General features: G+C 45.9%; 1 protein-coding gene across 1 annotated transcript in view; it reads right to left on the bottom strand.

Moving 5' to 3' along the window:
* The window catches only part of LOC122927100 (sialic acid-binding Ig-like lectin 12), a 48,027-nt gene extending 31,243 nt beyond the window's left edge, over positions 1 to 16,784 (bottom strand). The window contains exons 1-3 of the mRNA XM_044278682.1: positions 16,759 to 16,784; positions 16,386 to 16,493; positions 15,012 to 15,368 (exon numbers count right to left, since the gene is read on the bottom strand). Of these exons, the coding sequence (XP_044134617.1) occupies positions 15,012 to 15,368; positions 16,386 to 16,440 (412 nt within the window). The 5' untranslated portion in view covers positions 16,441 to 16,493; positions 16,759 to 16,784. The remainder of the gene's footprint in view (positions 1 to 15,011; positions 15,369 to 16,385; positions 16,494 to 16,758) is intronic.
* Between the last annotated feature and the right edge of the window lie 4,014 nt (positions 16,785 to 20,798).

The raw sequence follows: 20,798 nt of genomic DNA, 5'->3' as shown, positions 1-20,798 counted from the left end.
AAAAAAAACAGGAACACGGATCCGCTATTTGTGTACCGCAAAAAACATGTAGCCTTAATGCTATACTATTTTCTCAATTATCAAAAAATGTCTCAGGCAAGATGTAGTCCTGTCAACGGATACAAAAAAATCTAAGGGGGCAAAAAAATCTAATCAAAAATTATTTAAAGATAATGTGCAAAAATAATTCATATTGTTACAACTGTAGTGACTGAACTATAACATTTTCACCTTATTAGCCCCTATGGTGAACGCTGTAAAAGTAAAATAAAAAACGTTAGAATTGCCCTATTTGTTCATAAAGACTTTAAATTGATCCCTCAATAAGCCCTCACACAGCAACGCTGAGGAAAAAATTAACTAAAGTTATAAATATGGAAACACAAAAACAATTTTTTTCAATTTTTTTCCAAAAATAGTAGAACAAAAAAAAAAAATATACGTATTTGGTATCGCCATAAACATAATGATCTGCAGAATAAAGGTAACTTGCTAGACATATGTATGAAAGGCACAAAATACAGTATGTACAGTAACATAACGTTTTTGCATCCATTTGAGTGCTGCCCTCATTTCTCCTTCTGTTGTAGTAAGTGCTCTTGATATGTACCCACTGCTTATTTCATTACTAAAGTACAAACATTAAGGAGGTCATTTATAAAAATAATTTTGCCTATATTAGGCATATTTCTGGTGCAGATGGCGGCTCAAAGTTTATCTGCGTCTCAATCTGTGACTTTTTCCTGTTCACGCCAAGACAAAAAAAAAGTGGATGTGGCGTGGGCAGGGAATGGGAAGGGCCACAGGCAGGTGGATGCACCAAAGTTATGTAGAAACTGGCACCAGCGCAGGGGCTTATTAATACCGGTGTATTATGCAGGTCTTAATAAATGACCCCTAAGGGTGCTATCACACTTGCGGCAGAGGAATCCGGCAGGCAGATCCGTTAAAACGTATGCCAACTGATGGCATTTTAAGACTGATCAGGACCCTGATCTGTCATAAAAATGCATTGAAATGCCGGATCCGCCTTTCCGGTGTTATCTGGAAAAACGGATCCGGCATTAATTTTTTCAATACATTCCTATGGGAAAAAATGACGGATCCGGCATTCAGGCAAGTGTTTAGATTTTTGGGCCGGAGATAAAACCGCAGCATGCTACGGTTTTATCTTCATCCTGATCAGACAAAAAGACTGAACTGAAGACATCCTGATGCATCCTTCACGGATTGCTCTCCATTCAGAATGCATGGGGATAAAACTGATCAGTTATTTTCTGGTATAGAGCCCCTGTGACGGAACTCTATGCTGGAAAAGAAAAACGCAAGTGTGAAAGTAGCCTAAGTTTGCAAGATGCAGTAGGTCTAGTACAATAATCTCAGTTACCCATGTAGGTCCAAGGTGCTCCTCCAAGTAGTCTATATTTCTATTTATGTACTCGGCTCTACTTCTTTCAGGGAATCTTTTATTTTTAGTTCATTTTAGAAACTTTGTTTAAATATATCATTCGCAAAAACTCTTGGCATGTAATATAATCATGTCAGAAGTTTTGATCAATAGGATCTGTGTGCTAAAATGCACCACCCCCCCCAAAAAAAAAATGTAAAAAAATAAATAAATGAAAAGACTGAAGCGCTCAGTTAAGCACTGTCTCTCACTAGCTAAGGACATGTTTATAGAATTTCATCTTCAGCCAGGAAGGAGAGATGAGGAGATAAATTGCAGGGTTCATAGCATCCAGACCTCCATCAAAAAAACTTCTGATCTGTCTTCATAATATTAAAAAAAAAATCTGAAAGTGCAGTTATACTTTTTACTTATTAATGAAAACTGCTTACTGTACTTATAAACAATGCCACCGTTGGCAGCACTACCGGAGTAACAGGCATAGCAGCTGGGGTCCAAAAACCAATCTTATAATATAGTTTTGTTTTCCTTTGATCCTAGATCCGAAGTTGATTCGCTCCAAACTTCTTTTAATGCTGTACGACATTAAAATGTATGGGCCACGGCAAGGGAAGTGAGTTATTCCCGAAGTCTCGCAAGACTTTGGTGAATAACTTCGGCCATTGATTTTTAAAGTTTAAAACCATTTTAAATCATGGACCTGAAGTTGGTTTCAGTAGCGACTGGCACCTTAGAACCGAAGCTGACTTCGGACCCATGATTTAAAATAGTTTTAACTTTTAAATCAAATCCCAAAGGTATTCACCAAAGTCCAGCGAGACTTTGGGAATAACAAATTTCCTTCGTCAGAGCCCATACATTTGAATGCTGTACGGAGACGGATCGCCGTACAGCATTCAAATGAATGTTTGAACGAATAGACTTCGGATCTATGATCTGAAGCTCGATTCACTCAACACTAATCAATTTGAGCAATGTCACTGTCTTGTGACATTACTGTATGTATTATCCCCTTATTGTGATATCACTGTGTGTGTTATCTCAGTGCATAAGAGAGACCAAAATAATCAAATTAAACTTGGTTGTAGTGGAGTTGCCCCCCCATTTCAGGTTTTGCTATCGGGCTCCATGGTTACTTGTGATGCCCCTGAATGCCACCATATACAGTACTGCAGAGGATCTAAATAATTTTGTCATAAGCTACATAAACTATACATATACGTACCTCTATATACCATTAGGCCAATTTGGTTGGGTAGGTTGAATTTATACTACTTGGTGGTGGTGATTAGTGTTGATTGAGCACCAAAGTGCTCGGGTTCTCTGAAGAGCACAATCAAAGTCAATGGGAGAACCCGAGCATTAAACTGCTCTGAAGAGGGGAAGGTGTCTGGTTCACAGGAAAAGGTCAGAAATTGATGGAAACACCACTGAAATGGTTCGGGAACAGCATGGGGAGGATGTCTGGATGCATCTTGGACTCCCAGGTCGCTGCTGGGATTGATGTTGTCCGAGTAGTTTAAAAATGTGGAGATACAAAAAGAGGATTATGGTACAATTTGAACTACCTGGTCTAACCGTGCACCAGGAGTCGCAAAATAAGTACCTAGAGTAGAGGCTATTAGAGGCACCAGGGGTCGGAGGAGGGTTCTATACAGAACAATATAGGAGTTATGCTCATCTGAAGTTATGGAACAAGATAGGCAGCTCAAGTGTTTCAGTGGATCAAGGATTGCCCTTGTCCACTTATGAAGAGATATGGATGGTGTAGAAAGGACAAAGGAAGAAAGGCCCTTCACACCCGTGAAGAAAAGTTTGAAACACGTATCAGGCGCCAAATCACTCAGTCAATAGTCGTGATGTAAATGCAGATGGATTCTTATTAGTATATAAGATGTAGATAGGACCTTCACCGGGGTCTGTGTGATGTTAGAGGTCATAAAATAGTGATAATAATAAAATTAAGGGTAAGAATAAAATCAAGGATAAGAATAAAATCAAATCCACTCACTTCACGGGGGGGCAGTCACCAGGATAAACTCAATACACCTGGGACTATTTTTCCCCCCCAGCCAGGATCGTATGTAGAGATGTAAATAATTGAACGCCGCCTACACATGTGGCTTCTGGTCAATCATTTTATTAATACAAGGCTCAACGCGTTTCGAGGGTCTGAGGCCCTCTTCTTCAGGAGTGCTTTGGTGGATTCCAAGACCAGTCAGGAGTCATTCACATGACTCCTGACTGGTCTTGGAATCCACCAAAGCACTCCTGAAGAAGAGGGCCTCAGACCCTCGAAACGCGTTGAGCCTTGTATTAATAAAATGATTGACCAGAAGCCACATGTGTAGGCGGCGTTCAATTATTTACATCTCTACATACGATCCTGGCTGGGGGGGAAAAATAGTCCCAGGTGTATTGAGTTTATCCTGGTGACTGCCCCCCCGTGAAGTGAGTGGATTTGATTTTATTCTTATCCTTGATTTTATTCTTACCCTTAATTTTATTATTATCACTATTTTATGACCTCTAACATCACACAGACCCCGGTGAAGGTCCTATCTACATCTTATATACTAATAAGAATCCATCTGCATTTACATCACGACTATTGACTGAGTGATTTGGCGCCTGATACGTGTTTCAAACTTTTCTTCACGGGTGTGAAGGGCCTTTCTTCCTTTGTCCTTTCTACACCATCCATATCTCGTCCGAGTAGTTTGCCACTTTTACAGACTGACAATAATACGCACCAAACCGAAGATAAAATTGATTTTAGAGGAAACATTGTTAGGAAACATTCTTTCCTGTATATTTACTTGTATATAAAGTGCAAGTGCTGCCAAAAAATTACAAGGAAGAGGCACTCCGATACAACCTGTATATCACATAATGGAGGGCCTCATTCACATTGTGGTACAATAGTTCAGGTGGTGAAACTCCTACACTCATAAAGCCTATGCACTAAGTGAAAGGGCTGCCAAAAATTACAAGGGGGCTGGCACTCCAATACACCCTTTATTACACATAAAGGAGGGCATCATACACAGCCCTGAAAAATTAAGATTGAAGGTCTGCTGGTGACCCTCAAAAACATTAGGAGCAAGGGCCTGTTGCTGATCTGACCATCTAAAACATTAAGGGTGAGGGTCTGCTGCTGAGCTGACCATCCAAAACATTATGGGCGAGGGTCTGCTGGTGACCCTCTAAAACATTAGGGGTGAGGGTCTGCTGCTGAGCTGACCCTCTAAAACATTAGGGGCTAGGGCCTGCTTCTGATCTGACCATCTAAAACATTAGGGGTGAGGATCTGCTGCTGAGCTGACCCTCTAAAACATTAGGAGTGAGGGTCTGCTGGTGACCTTCTAAAACATTAGGGGTGAGGGTCTGCTGGTGACCCTCTAAAACATTAGGAGCAAGGGCAGCCTAATAAGCATGTTGATATGATGGAGGAGGTGGATGAGAAAAGGAAGATTGAACCATATACCTTTTTTTGTGGTGGAAGGGGTGCATGGGAAAACAGTGTATTTAATACACCATAAAAACCACACTTAAAGTGCCTTTATGTTCAGCCGCTTTCCTCTGGTGGAGTAGAGAAGTCAGGGGAAAGGCAGGCCTTGTTCATTTTGATAAGAGTCAACCTGTCAGCGTTTTCAGTTGACAGGCGGATGCGCTTATCAGTTATTATGCCACCAGCAGCACTAAATACCTGCTCTGACAAAACGCTGGCGGCAGGGCAGGTCAGCATCTCCAAGGCGTAGAGTGCCAGTTCATGACATGTGTCCAGCTTGTTGTAAGGCACAGATGGATCACTGAGGACGCTGACATGGTCTGCTACATACTCCTTCACCATCTTCCAAAATGTTTCCCTCCTTGTTACACTAGGCCGCGCATCAGGGTGAGGGTGCTGGCGGGGTGTCATAAAACTGTCCCGGGCCTTGGAGAGTGTTGCCATGCCTCTGTTGGAACTGCTGTGTGTTCCCCTCATCTCCCCTCCTTAGTTGCCCCAGGAACTACACACTCTGCCGCCAGCGTTGTAAGCTGTAAATTTTTGGAGCAATTTTTTCACAAGAACATTCTGGTATTGCACCATTTTGCTAGTCCTCTCCACCAGAGGAATGAGAGATGAGAAGTTCTCTTTATAGCTGGGGTCGATAAGGGTGAACAACCAGTAATCTGTGTTGGCCAAAATGCGTATAACGCAAGGGTCATGAGAAAGGCAGCATAACGTAAAGTCAGATATGTGTGTCAGATTCCCAATAGACAATACTTTGCTGTCCTCATCAGGAGGATGACTCTCAATCTCCTCATCCTCTTCTTCCTCTTCGGCCCATCCACGCTGAACAGATGGAATAAACCTGCTATGGGTACTACCCTCTGTAGCGGAGGCAACAGTCTCCTGCTCCTCCTCCTCCTCCTCCTCATCATCATCCAATTTGAGCTGAGAAGACGAACTGAGGGTGGTCTGGCTATCACCCTGTGTGCTGTTTTCCCCAATTTCCACCTCTTCCACATGCAAAGCGTCCAACTTCATTGTGAGCAGCGAGCATTTCAATAGATACAGGAGTGGGATAGTTAAGCTGATAATAGCGTTATCGCCGCTCATCATCTGTGTTGATTCCTTAAAGTTGTGTAAAACCTCACAGAGGTCAGACATCCATGCCCACTCGTTGCTTGTGAAGAGCGGAAGCTGACTGGAAAGGTGACGACTATGTTGCAGCTGACCTCTGTTGCTCACAAAGCCTGACCAACATGTGGAATGTGGAGTTCCAGCGTGTGCTCATGTCGCACATCAGTCGGTGAGCTGGCAATTGCAAGTGCTGCTGCAGCGTTGCCAGACCGTCAGAAGCTGTAGATGACTTTCGGAAATGGGCACACATGCGGCACACCTTCACCAGTAGCTCAGGCAAATTGGGGTAGGTTTTGAGAAACCGCTGAACTGCTAATTTGAACACCTGGGCTAGGCATGGTATGTGTGTGAGCTTCCCAAGCTCCAAAGCCGCCACCAAGTTACGGCCATTATCAGACACAACCATGCCTGGTTGTAGGTTGAGTGGCGAGAGCCACAGCTCAGTCTGGTCCCTTATACCCTGCCACAGCTCTGCGGCGGTGTGCTTTTTGTCACCTAAGCAAATTATTTTTAGAACAGCCTGTTGCCGCTTCCCCACTGCAGTACTACACTGCATCCAGCTACCGACTGATGTCTGACTGGTGCTGCAAGATCAGAATACAGAGGTGGAAGTGGAGGAGGTGGTGGAGGAGGAGAAGGAGGGTTTGCAGCCACTAATGTAGGTGGTGGCGGAAATCCTGATGGAAGTAGGGCCCGCAATCCTTGGTGTGCCATTCCATGGTACGACTCACTCCCGGCCTCCACAACGTTCACCCAGTGTGTCATCAGGGAAATGTAGCGTCCCTGGCCAAAAGCACTTGTCCATGTGTCAGTCGTTAATTGGACCTTCCCAAAAACTGCGGGTAATGTTACGGGACACATGCTGGTGTAAAGTAGGGACGGCACACCTGGAAAAATAGTGGCAGCTGGGAACTGAGTAATGATTGACTGACGCTGCCAAAAGGCTGCAGAAAGCCTCAGTGCCCACAAGCCTAAATGGCAAGATTTCCAGGGCCAGCAATTTGCAAAGGTGCGCATTTAGTGCTATGGCCTGTGGGTGGGTGGATGGGTATTTGCGCTTTCAATTAAAGGCCTGGTGTCATGGAACCATGAACCAGAGGTACAACAAGAGATAAGGGGAAATAAGAAGGCTTTATTGAAAATCAAGCTGTAAGCAAAAGTCCAAACGGATGGCTAAACCGAAGCAGGGTCTTGCGTAGACAGAGGTCAGGAACCAGAAGGGTAGTCAGACGAAGCCTGGATCAGGAACCAGCAGGGTAGTCAGACGAAGCCAGGATCAGGAACCAACGGGGTAGTCAGACGAAGCCAGGATCAGGAACCAACGGGGTAGTCAGACGAGGCCAGGATCAGGAACCAGAAGCAGCAGCAGTCTTAGAAGCATGTGAACACAGGAGGACCAAGCAAGGAACTGAAGCCACAGACCTCCTATATATATGAGCTGGGCATCCAGCTCCTCCCAGTGGGAAGGAGAAGCCGCAGGGTGGGAGGCTACAAGAAACCCAGAAACCAAGATGGCCGCCAGCACATGTCAAACGAAGGAGAACAGTGAGAAGGTAAGACCATGACAGTACCTCCCCCTCAAGGGCCCCTCCTCCGCGGAGTAATGAACGGTTTCTGAGGGAAGCGTGCGTGGAAGGCTCGGAGCAAAGCAGGAGCATGGACATCTGCGGAGGGAACCCAGGAACGCTCCTCTGGACCATAACCACGCCAATGGACCAAAAACTGCAACCGACCGCGGACCAGGCGTGAGTCCAGGATATTGCTCACCTCATATTCCTCACGATTGCCCACTTGGACCGGACGGGGCCGAGGAACCGAGGAAGTGAAACGATTACACACCAATGGCTTCAACAAGGAGACATGAAACACGTTGGAGATCCGCATGCCAGGAGGAAGCGCAAGGGCATAGGCTACCGGGTTTACCCTGCGAAGCACTCGGAAGGGACCAACAAAGTGAGGCGCCAGCTTGGGAGTGGGCACTCGACGGTTGAGGTTGCGGGTGAACAACCATACACGGTCTCCGACCTGGTAGGAAGGAGCGGGCGCTCGTCTGCAATCAGCCTGGAGTCTCAGCCTGGAGCGACAGAGACCTCAAGGGACCTCTGGATCTGTACCCAAGAAGCACGTAGGACGGAAAGGTGATCCTCCACAGCCGGAATATCCTGGGGAGAGAATACCTCCAGTAACACGGCAGGTTGGAACCCATAATTGGCCATGAAGGGAGACGTCCCAGAGGAAGAGTTCACCGCCGTGTTCCTGGCAAACTCAGCCCAAGGCAGGAGGTCAACCCAATTGTCTTGGTGATCGGAGACATAGCAACGAAGGAATTGCTCCAAGGCCTGATTGGATCGTTCTGCGGCCCCATTGGACTGAGGGTGGTAGGCCGAGGAGAAAGAGAGATGAATCCCCAACTGGGAGCAAAAGGCGCGCCAGAACCTGGACACAAACTGACTCCCCCGATCCGACACAATCTCCTTGGGCAAACCGTGCAACCGGAAGACCTCCCTGGCGAAAATCGTGGCCAACTCTTGTGCAGAGGGTAACTTCTTGAGAGGAACACAGTGGCACATTTTGGAAAACCGATCCACAATCATGAGAATGACCGTATGGCCTCGGGATGCAGGGAGGTCCACAATGAAATCCATCCCCAGGTGTGACCATGGGCGCTCCCCGGTGGCTATGGGTTGCAAAAGGCCCAACGGAAGGTGCCGAGGGGACTTACTCTGGGCACAAACGGAGCATGCCGCTACATATGCGGCGATGTCGGAACGTAGAGAAGGCCACCAGAACAGACGTGAAACAGCCCAGGACAGCTGATTCTTTCCAGGATGCCCCGCGGCCTTGGAGTTATGGTAGGTTCGCAACAACCGAGTGCGCAACTCCTCAGGCACAAAACACCTGCCGTTGGGTCTCCCAGAGGGAGCACCAGATTGAGCCGCCAAAATCTGCTCACCCAGGGGAGAGGTCAGGCTGATGCGAATGGCGGCCAGGATCTGATTCGGAGGTATGACCGAAGTCGGGATCGACTCCTCCCCGGACAGCTCGGAGTACTGCCGTGATAAGGCATCCGCTCTGATGTTCTTGGAACCGGGTAGGTAGGAGACCACGTAATTAAAACGTGACAAGAACAGAGGACATCTGGCCTGACGTGGTGTCAATCTCTTGGCCTCAGAAAGGTAGGTCAGATTCTTGTGGTCCGTCAGGATGAGAACCGGAACCACCGAACCCTCGAGCAAGTGCCTCCATTCTTTAAGGGCCTGCACGATGGCCAATAACTCCCTGTCACCAATCTGATAGTTGCACTCCGCGGAAGACAGTTTCCGGGAGTAAAACCCACAAGGAAGCAGGGGACCCTCTGGTGTTCTACGCTGAGACAGAAGGGCGCCTACTCCCGTCTCAGACGCGTCCACCTCGAGGACAAAGGGCAACCCAGGGTTGGGAAGCGACAGAATCGGAGCCGACACAAAGGCGGACTTTAGAGCCTCAAAAGCTCGGATGGCCTCGAGCGGCCAGACCTGGAAATTACTGCCCTTCCTGGTCAGATCCGTGAGAGGCTTGGCTAGCATGGAAAATTCCCTGATGAACTTCCGATAATAATTGGCGAAGCCCAAAAAGCGCTGCAGGGCACGGAGACCACTGGGCTGGGGCCACTGTAAGACAGCCGAAACCTTCTCAGGATCCATGGAGAACCCCTCAGCGGAAATGATGTAACCTAAGAAGGTTACCTGGGATCGGTGAAATTTGCATTTCTCAAGCTTACCGAACAGCCTGTTCTCTCGTAACCGTTGCAACACTCGTCTGACATCCATAATGTGGGCCTCCATGGATTCAGAATATACCAAGATGTCATCCAAATAGACCACCACACACTGCTGCAACAGGTCACGGAAAACATCGTTGATGAATTCCTGGAAGACTGCGGGCGCATTGCACAACCCAAAGGGCATAACCAAGGATTCATAATGACCGGTCCTGGTGTTAAACGCGGTCTTCCACTCATCGCCCGCCTTGATCCTTACCAGGTTATATGCCGCCCTCAGGTCGAGTTTGGTAAAGACCGTGGCCCCTTTGAGGCGATCGAACAGCTCGGAAATCAAGGGTATCGGGTAAGTGTTCTTGATCGTGATGCGATTGAGACCCCTGTAATCGATGCAAGGCCTCAACTCACCGCCCTTCTTTTTCGAGGATTTGCGAATGTGTCCGCGTGAAAGCGCCTCCCTCACGTACTCCTCCATGGCCTCATTCTCCGCTACCGACAGTGGATAGACTTTGCCACGAGGAGGAACGGCACCAGATTGTAACTCTATGGCACAATCGTATGGGCGGTGCGGAGGTAGGGCAACCGCGCGCACCTTATCGAATACATCCCGGTACTCTTCGTATTCAGGAGGCAACAGAGAGTCCGAGGAAGTACACAGCAACTTGACAGGCCCATGGATGCAACTAGCCCCACACTGCGGTGACCACGAGAGGATCTCGGCCGATCTCCAATCGAAAGTCGGATTATGCTTCTGGAGCCAGGGGTACCCCAAGACCACCGAGTAGTGTGGAGACGAAATCACCTGGAGACAGACCGACTCTCTGTGAACGGCACCAATGGCTATCCCCACTGGAAGGGTCTCATGAGTCACGTGTGGCGGCAGAAGGGGTCTGCCGTCTATCGCCTCAAGAGCCAGTGGGGAACCTCGAGGCTGCAGAGGAATGGAATTGGCGGCAGCGAACACACTATCAATGAACAAACCACCAGCACCAGAGTCCACCAACGCCTGGGTCGTCACCGAGCCCCCGACCCAGGAGAGGACAACAGTGATCAGTGGTTTGTCAACACGGGAAACCGGGGACGAGGAGACTCCACCCAAGATCTGCCCCCGACAGGATCTCAGGTGCGAGCGTTTCCCGGACGGTTCGGACATGCCAACCGAAAATGTCCACCGAGACCACAGTACATGCATCGGCCCTCGCGTCTCCGGAGTACCCTCTCCCCTTCGGACAGGCGAGCAAACCCCAGCTGCATGGGTTCACCCCCAGACAAGTCATCCCCAGGAGGCGTGGGAGGAGAGGGAGGCACGGGTGGGACAGCAAACGTAGGCGCCAATCTGTTAGAAGACCTCCGCAGGCTCTCCTTAAAGGAAGGTCTCTCCCTGAGTCTGGTGTCAATCAAAATCAGGAAAGAAATAAGAGACTCGAGCTCCACTGGTAGGTCCTTAGCTGCAACCTCATCCTTCAAGGCATCCGAGAGACCATGAGAGAAAGCAGCGACCAGAGCCTCATTATTCCAGCCCACCTCTGCTGCCAGGGTACGAAACTCAATGGCGTATTCAGCTACGGATCGTGAACCATGTCTGATGGACATAAGGAGCTTCGCAGCAGAGGCAGCACGAGCCGGCACATCGAATACCTTCCGAAGAGAAGCAACAAAACCGGAAAACTCGGCAACCACCGGATTGTTGTTCTCCCATAAAGGGCTGGCCCAGGCCAAGGCCTTGTCCGAGAGCAGCGAGATCAAGAAGCCCACCTTTGATCTCTCAGTGGGAAAGGCATGTGGCAGCAACTCAAAATAAATGCCCACCTGGTTAAGGAAACCTCGGCACTGAGTTGGCTCTCCCCCAAAGCGCTGTGGAAGGGGGGCAGAACCGGTCATACCCTGAGACACCGCAGGCGCAGCAACAGGTGTCGGGGTAGACTCTGGCGCAACAACCGGAGCGGCAGTAGGAGCGGGCCCAGGAGCGACAACCGACCCATCGGCAACGGAAGCGAAATGAGCCGTGCGTTCAAGCAGGGTTTGCAACGCCACAGCGAACCGACCCAACAGGTGATCCTGCTGATCAAGTCTGGCAACCAGCGTAGGTAGCGAGGATGGCCCTGTACCGTCAGAATTCATGGCTTGGTCCTAATGTCATGGAACCATGAACCAGACGTACAACAAGAGATAAGGGGAAATAAGAAGGCTTTATTGAAAATCAAGCTGTAAGCAAAAGTCCAAACGGATGGCTAAACCGAAGCAGGGTCTTGCGTAGACAGAGGTCAGGAACCAGAAGGGTAGTCAGACGAAGCCTGGATCAGGAACCAGCAGGGTAGTCAGACGAAGCCAGGATCAGGAACCAACGGGGTAGTCAGACGAAGCCAGGATCAGGAACCAACAGGGTAGTCAGATGAGGCCAGGATCAGGAACCAGAAGCAGCAGCAGTCTTAGAAGCATGTGAACACAGGAGGACCAAGCAAGGAACTGAAGCCACAGACCTCCTATATATATGAGCTGGGCATCCAGCTCCTCCCAGTGGGAAGGAGAAGCCGCAGGGTGGGAGGCTACAAGAAACCCAGAAACCAAGATGGCCGCCAGCACATGTCAAACGAAGGAGAACAGTGAGAAGGTAAGACCATGACACCTGGGGTATGGACATCTGTACTCTGGGACACAGAAGTGGATGTACTAGCTGATGGTGCTTGTGAAGGTCCAGGTGCAGGGAGGGAGGCATCCGGGCCTGCGTCTTGGACAGGGGATTGGCCAGCACGTAACACAGGGGAAGAGGAGGCAGTGGTGTGATCCGCAGACACTGATTGTGGACCCAGACGTTCGACCCACCTATTAGGATGCTTTGATGCAAAGTGGTGGATCATGCTGGTGGTGGTGAGGTTGCTAGTGTTCACGCCCCTGCTCATTTTGGTACAGCACAGGTTGCAAATGACAATTCTTTTATCGTCCACACTTTCATCAAAAAAGCACCATACTGTGGAACACCTACCCCATGGCAAGGGAGATTGCCGCAAGGGGGTGCTCCGGGGAACAGTTGCGGGCCTGTTTGGTGTGGCTTCTCCCTTTTGCCACCCCACTGCCTCTTCCAGCCTGTTGCGGTGCTGCAGATCCCTCCCCCTCTGTACTGCTGTCCTCGCTCGGCTTGCCACCTTCCCAGGTTGATTCAGTGTTTTTATCGTCCACCACCTCCTCTTCCACTTCCTCACTGTGGTCATCCTCCTGACTTGTTGACCTAACAAGAACCTCACTTATTGACAACTGTGTCTCATCCTCATCATCAATCTCTTGAGACACTAATTGCCGTTGACTTATTGGCAACTGTGTCTCATCATCATCATCCACCTCGTGAAACACTAATTGCCTTTCCCCACCGTCATCTTCTTCTGACTGTGGATGCTCAAGAGTTTGGGAATCAGTGCACAAGATCTCTTTATGTCCCTCTTCAAGCGGGCTTGGCGAGAGGCCCAAATCAAGGAATGGTGGTGAAAAGAGCTCCTTGGAATATCCGAGTGTGGGATCAATTGTTTACCAATACTCTCCATGGTGGGAGGAAGGAGGATCAGTGTGAGGATTCTGTTGACCAGACTCTTGGTTACTGAGACTGGACTTTGTGGAAGACAGGGTGGTGCTTAACCGACTGGAAGCATTATCTGCTGCAATCCAACTGACCACCTGGTCGCACTAGTGTGACTTCAAGAGTGGTGTCCTGCGCCGCCCTGCAAACTGGGACATGAAGCTAGGTATCGTGGATGAGTGTGTTTCTTGTGCTTTGGCAGCAGGCACAGTTTCACCGCATCCAGTGCCACATCCTCTGTGTGCACCATCAGCAGCACTGCCACTTCCCCGTCCCTTACTCATCTTGAGCATATTAAATGGTATATATGCTTGCAAGTATGTCACACGTATATTAGCGCAGATTTTGTAAGTGTATGCGCAAATAAATTACACTGAATATCACAGATATTTATTATTTGCAAACGTTATACAGGAGATGTAGCGCAGGTAATGTCGCTGTCACCAGCGGCCAAACAATTGCGCTGAATGTCACAGATATTTAGGATGCGCTAATGTAACACAACAGATGTAGCAGAGGTTGTGTCACTGTCAGCAGCAGCCAAACAATTGCATGCAATTTAGCGCAGGTTGCGCTAATAATATAGTGTAATGTCCAAATGTGTGTTTAGCACAGCGGGGGGGGGGGGGGGGGTAATCATAGACCAGCACAGCCGCCTGTCCACAGCCAATGTGGACAAGCTCACGTTCATTAAAACTAACCAGGCATGGATCCCACAGGACTTGTCCGTACCTTGTGCGAAACAGACAGGTATACCGGCCTCACCCAGCCATTGCTAGACTCCAGCTCACTTTCTCTTTGCATTCTCTTTTCTATTTCCCAATGTTTTGGGATCTGCCCAAATTTATAAAAAAAATAAAAATAAAAAAATAAAGGGAAAAAAATGTAAATAAAAAAACAACAAAAACAGTGTTGGCTACCTCCTCCTCCACAGCCGCTTCCACCTACACTGCCACATCCACCGCCCCCTAAACCTCCTACTCCACTTTGACCTCCGCCTCCTAGTTCAAGATTATTATTTTTACAACCCAAATATTTGCCCGAAGTTTGGCCGAACCCGGCGAACCCGAACATCCACGGGTCCGCTCATTCCTAATAAGGACCAGTTCCTGCTGTGGGGCTTCAAACACTCAGCAGTGATAGATAGATAGATAGATAGATAGATAGATAGATATTACATGCGCCATACACCATCGTATATTATGTACAGTATATGCCAAAATATGAGAATAGATGTGCTTAAAAAGGTTATCTTCTAATTTGAGTGAAAAATAAAAATCAGACATCATATAGGACATGAAAATGAGCTAGAACCAGCCCTGTACCTCACATGGATCCAGAGATCTCCCCATTCATCGCTCCAATTGCATTCCTCAATTTTTTTTAAGCTCAGGGGGCATGTACTTTTTGCCACAGTTGAAGGATTTAAATGAGCATGTGCGACCACCTCAATGAAGTGGACAGAGAAATTTGTAAAAAATAACAAAAAGAGTATGACGCTTTACAGATATATTTCTATTGAGTGAATCAGGGGCTATACTAAATTTCAATTTTCATGCAATTTCTATTTAAGGTAGATCCAGGTGCTGTTTTGAAAAATGTAGAATACCTATTGTGGGACAACCCCTTTAAATCAATAACTTACCTGTAACATTAATCTTGACTGGCTTCTGCTCACTGCTTATGTTAAAAGAGTCATTCCTTATGGCTGGGAAGTACCACGCCGTCTCTCTCACGCCTGTGATTGTCAGCGAGCAGTTTGTTCCGTTCCCTACGTGGAAGGTGCGATGGATATAATCCGGGTGGACTCGACTCTGGTTATCACTGTTATAAACCTCCTCATGTGTGATGCTCCCGTATTTATACCATGTCAGGTCGTACTTTCCAGGGACATCGGGGGCGGTGAAGGTGCAGGGAATTTCCACAGTGGAATTTATTGGGGCTTCTATGGATTCTGGTAATGTAAAGGTCCAGTTAGTTTGTCCTAATGCTGCAAAGTGGCCTATAAAATAAATCCATAAATGGAAAGCAAATTAGTACAAAATATATAACTGACTAGAAAAACAGAAAAGTCTGGTTTATTGGTGATTTAGATAATATGTTATACTATAGACCTGGCATAACTTTTAACATTATTTAACACTGCGTTGGGGGTTCTATTTTAGGCCATTGTCATCCAGAGCTGCATTCATAATTCTGTAGAAGCTGAGTTCTGTCTATATTCACTGCATGTTCAGCATCATTTGAGAAGTGTAATGAGTAGTACAGAGGTCAATGCTAGAGATGAGAGAAGTTCTCTAAAATTTGATTAGGCTGCTTTGCCGAATTTTACCAAAAAATTAGCTTTGTGACAAAGTAATTTCTTTGTAAATAGCGGGTACAATGACATGGGCCCTATTGAATCCCTCAGATGTTGCGTTCATCTGAGATCCATATTAGATCATTTTAGTGTTTGCAATAAAAAAATAAAAAAAAATTGCAATTAGCATCCATTATCATCTCACACACAGGCCGCGGCGGCCATCTTGCTTGAAGATCCAGCCGGCGTGGTGACGTCATACATCACGGCGCATAAGATTGCGCACAAGATCTTCAAGCAAAATGGCCGCAGCAGCCTCTTTGCACTCAAATAAATGAGGTAAGCATGTTTTTTTATTGATTTTTACCGCCATTTCAGGGAAAATCGATTCGTTACCACGAAGCACAAGAAAATCTGGCTTTGCGGCGATTAAAGTTTTTCCTGAAATTCAGATCGAAGTCCACTTTATGAACTTTGATTCGCTCAAAACTAGTCATGCATTTTAGGAGCTGAGTCTGGGAGGACAAAATCGAGATGAACATTTCCCGATCAAACCTTAGAATCGTGATTTCAGCTCTGGGATATAATTATAATGTATCTAGAATGTGCCTTAAAACGATCATACAATATGCCCTCATTATAATAAGTTATGCTATGGTTTTACAACATTGTAATAAGGAGATAAAAATATTAACAAGCTGTAATTTATACAAATGTTACCTGGAAGGACGAATAAGCAAAAGGTTAGTATCAGGCAATCAAAAGGTGACTTCATTGTCTCAGAGTTCGAGTTATATTTGGATTCATTGGTTATTTCAATTCAGTTTTCTGTAAAAAAAAAAAAAAAGTTGGAAGCCTATTTACACAATATATTCACGACATACGGACCATCCAAGATGTAGCAGAGTTGGTCTGTTGGTATAATCTGGGTCATGGTGATCCCTTGTTAAGTGTAGCTTCCTGCAGGACCATTGCTGATCCAGCCCATGTGTCCAGGTCCATTTATATGGAATTTTGCTGTATGTTTTATATAGTTTTGCATAGGACTGATGCATTGTATTATGGAATTGTGTATAGTAAAAGTATACAGTACCTCATGATGGTCGCAACCGAATCCAGCAAGTATGATCGTTAGACTAAAGACAGGCTTTAAAAGGGAAGTAATTAGTCAGTAAGGAGGAAATCATTGTGTAATGCCGCGGGTGAATTTCCATCTTGAGATGCACCTACCAGACGTTATTTAGGGAAGCAGTTACCATGTGCTAATAGTCTTGGTTTCTTCAGCCAATGCAATCTAGATTCCTATATTGTAACTGACCATCAGAGCAGACATAGACAAAGGGCCCCTGTGAAAGAATTATATGTGGTCATGTATGAGATACAGTATCTCACGTCTCGCTAGATAAACCTTCCTAAGAGAACCTGTAGAGAAACCTGGTCCCTGCACTTGGTTTCACCTCCCTTGCTCTTTTCACTGGACTTCCAGTCACCATCTGTCAACATGGACAGGGTCGCGTGCACCACTGCAGCCAACGGTTGACCTCAGTAGTGACCTGTTCCCAAGCAAAACATCACTGCTGTGTCATGGGCCACTTAGGAAGATATCACCACTGAAGCCAGTCATTGGCTGCAAGGGCACACGTGACCCTGTACATGGAGAAATTAAGAGACGTGGATCGGTAGTCCGGTGAAGACGGCCTATGAGCCACAGGGACCATTAAAGATTTCTCCATAGGTCCCACTGAGGGGACATATTTTAACCAGTTGCAGACTGGGCTCATTTTCCATGTTTTTTTAGTACATACATTTTGAAAACCAGAACTTTTTTCGATTTGGGGCTTTGTTTTTATGTCATGTTTATTTTAGTATTTTTTTATTAAATTTTTTAAATTATTTTATTTTTTACAACCAGGAAAATTAAAAGAAAAATAAATAAATAAAAAATTAAATTGTTATTTTTTTTTATTTCATTGTTATTTTTTGGTAATAGCACATTGTAAAATTGAATATTTTTATGTATTCTGACAAGCCTTCTTGCTTATAGTGCAAATCATTGATTTGCTTGGACTAAGATGCCTTAAAGGACTTTCTGATTTATCTGGCTAACAACTCAAGAATGTGGCATGTACAGTACTCACAAAAAGTTAGGGATATTTAACTTGTGGTTGAAATTTCAAGACAAACCTAAAATGCCCTCTAGCCTTTACAGTTGAACTTTATGTGACCTTCTCTAAGCTTTTGAATGCACATGTCCAACTGTTCAGTGTTTCAGTACTTTTTGTACAACTTGCTGTTCTTTAACAAGGAGCTGAACAGCAAAATTCACAACAGGTACTTGATCCATGAATCACCCAATAAATCTCCTGTTTCAAGTAGAACTGGTATTAAACAGTCCTCCTCATCATGCTGTTCAAATGTTGATATCATGAGACCAAGACGACACCTAACAATTAATCAGGCTTCAAACAGGATGTTCTCAGCCGGAAGTGGCCACTGAGCTTAGAGTGTCACTGTCACGGAAGGTAAGGGAAGGAAATCAAACCAAACACAACTTAACAAGTGAAAAAAACAACAACAGGCTAGGCCCTACAGCTAAGGAATAGGGAAAGGTCACCACCTGAAAATCCCTAAGCCTTTCCCTGTCTGCTAACCACATAAACAAATCTTAATGGTAGAAGTGTTTATGCACAGGAACCTAATACCTGCTGCAACTGAAAAAAACCCTAGGCTAGGGAGCAGGCGATAAGACAACCGGTTCCTTGCACGAGATGAAGGAACCAGTGTCTTCCTGAGGCCTAGCCAGGAAATAAAACAAAAAGGAGGATAAAGAGGACTTATCTCAAGACGGACTGGGAGCAGGAGATCCACCAAGCACCAGGAGAGAATCCTGTAGAAAACTATAATCCGCAAGGGCTATAGCGAGAGGCTGAGATAAATAGCATCATTAACTAACAAATGAGCAGAACCTGTGAGGAGGTGGGATCCTGCCCAACACCAAAAAAAAGCAATCTGTCAGATAGGCTCACGTGCCACAAGTCTGACAGATCTTCTCAGGTCACTCACAGGGCAGGGAATGACAGTCACAGAGTGTGATCAGCAGGTTGTATCAGAGATACAGAGACTGGAAGAGTCACAGAAAGGCAAAGAAGTGGACGTTCTTCGGCCACATCCCACACTGATGACCACTTCATTGTAAACAATGCTTTGAATGCTATACAAATTCAAGCACATTTAAGGAAGTTGAGAGGCACCCAAGTGTCACGTGAGACCATTTGAAGACGTTTACATCAGTGTGGTCTGTGTGCTAGATGACCTGCAAGGGTACTTGACCACAGGCATACTCGTCTTGCATGGACCAGGGACCATCTACGCTGGACGAGGGACCAGTGGGCCTCACTGTTGTTCACTGATGAAAGTTGATTCACTCTGAGCAGAAATAATGGCCACCAACGATGGTGAAAGCATCAAGGAGAGTGCTATGCGAGCCTTTGGTGGTGGTGGTGTTACAGTGTGGCCAAGTGTGTCTAGTCAATACAGAACTGCCCTACACTTTGTGAATGCAGTGACAAGCCCATACTACTTGAATAACATCATTAATCCAGTCATTGTGCCTCAGAATGAACAACATAGGCTTATTTTCATCTTCATGGATGACAATGCACCAGCTCATCGAGGTTGCATCATTAGGGAACAGCTGCTGGAGACTGGGATACCTCAAATGTAGTGGCCACTTTCTCCAGACCTGAATCCCATTGAAAACCTATGGGATCAGCTAAGTCGTCGTGCAGAGGCTCGTAACTCTGTACCCCAGAACCTCAATCACCTGAGGGCCTCCCTTCAAGTAGAGTGGGATGCCATGCCTCAGCAGACAATAAATCGACTTGTGAACAGCATGAGACATCATTATCAAGCTTGAATTGATGCTCAAGGCCACATGACAAGTTCTCGTGTACCCACCACGAAAATCAGCTTTTGTTTCAATAAATTGTTTGAAATGAGGAAATCCCCATTGCTGCTTCTACTTAACCACTTCAACCCCGCTAGCTGAAACCCCCTTAATGACCAGGCCACTTTTTACACTTCTGCACTACACTATTTTCACCGTTTATCGCTCGGTCATGCAACTTACCACCCAAATGAATTTTACCTCCTTTTCTTCTCACTAATAGAGCTTTCATTTGGTGGTATTTCATTGCTGCTGACATTTTTACTTTTTTTGTTATTAATCAAAATGTAACGATTTTTTTGCAAAAAAATGTCATTTTTCACTTTCAGCTGTAAAATTTTGCAAAAAAAACGACATCCATATATAAATTTATTGTTCTACATGTCTTTGATAAAAATAAAAATGGTTTGGGTAAAAGTTATAGCGTTTACAAACTGTGGTACAAAAATGTGAATTTCCGCTTATTGAAGCAGCTCTGACTTTCTGAGCACCTGTCATGTTTCCTGAGGTTCTACAATCCCCAAACGGTAGAAAAACCCCACAAATGACCCCATTTCGGAAAGTAGACACCCCAAGGTATTCGCTGATGGGCATAGTGAGTTCATAGAACTTTTTATTTTTTGTCAAAAGTTAGCGGAAAATGATGATTTATTTTTTATTTTATTTTATTTTTTATATATTTTTTTCTTACAGAGTCTCATATTCCACTAACTTGCGACAAAAAATAAAAAATTCTAGGAACTCGCCATGCCCCTCATGGAATACCTTGGGGTATCTTCTTTCCAAAATGGGGTCACTTGTGGCGAAGTTATACTGCCCTGGCAATTTAGGGGCCCAAATGTGTGAGAAGTACTTTGCAATCAAAATGTGTAAAAAATGGCCTGCGAAATCCGAAAGGTGCACTTTGGAATATGTGCCCCTTTGCCCATCTTGGCTGCAAAAAAGTTGGGTACTTAGGAGAAGTTGGGGAATGTGTTTTTGAGTGTCATTTTACATATAACCATGCTGGGTGAGAGAAATATCTTGGCAAAAGACAACTTTTCCAATTTTTTTATACAAAGTTGGCATTTGACCAAGATATTTTTCTCATCCAGCATGGGTATATGTAAAATGACACCCCAAAACACATTCCCCAACTTCTCCTGAGTACGGAGATACCAGATGTGTGACACTTTTTTGCAGCCAAG

The sequence above is a fragment of the Bufo gargarizans genome, chromosome 2 (assembly GCF_014858855.1).
Source record: "Bufo gargarizans isolate SCDJY-AF-19 chromosome 2, ASM1485885v1, whole genome shotgun sequence".
NCBI lineage: Eukaryota > Metazoa > Chordata > Amphibia > Anura > Bufonidae > Bufo > Bufo gargarizans.
Note: the sequence above shows the minus strand (reverse complement) of the source record. Positions and strands in the feature narration are given on the sequence as shown.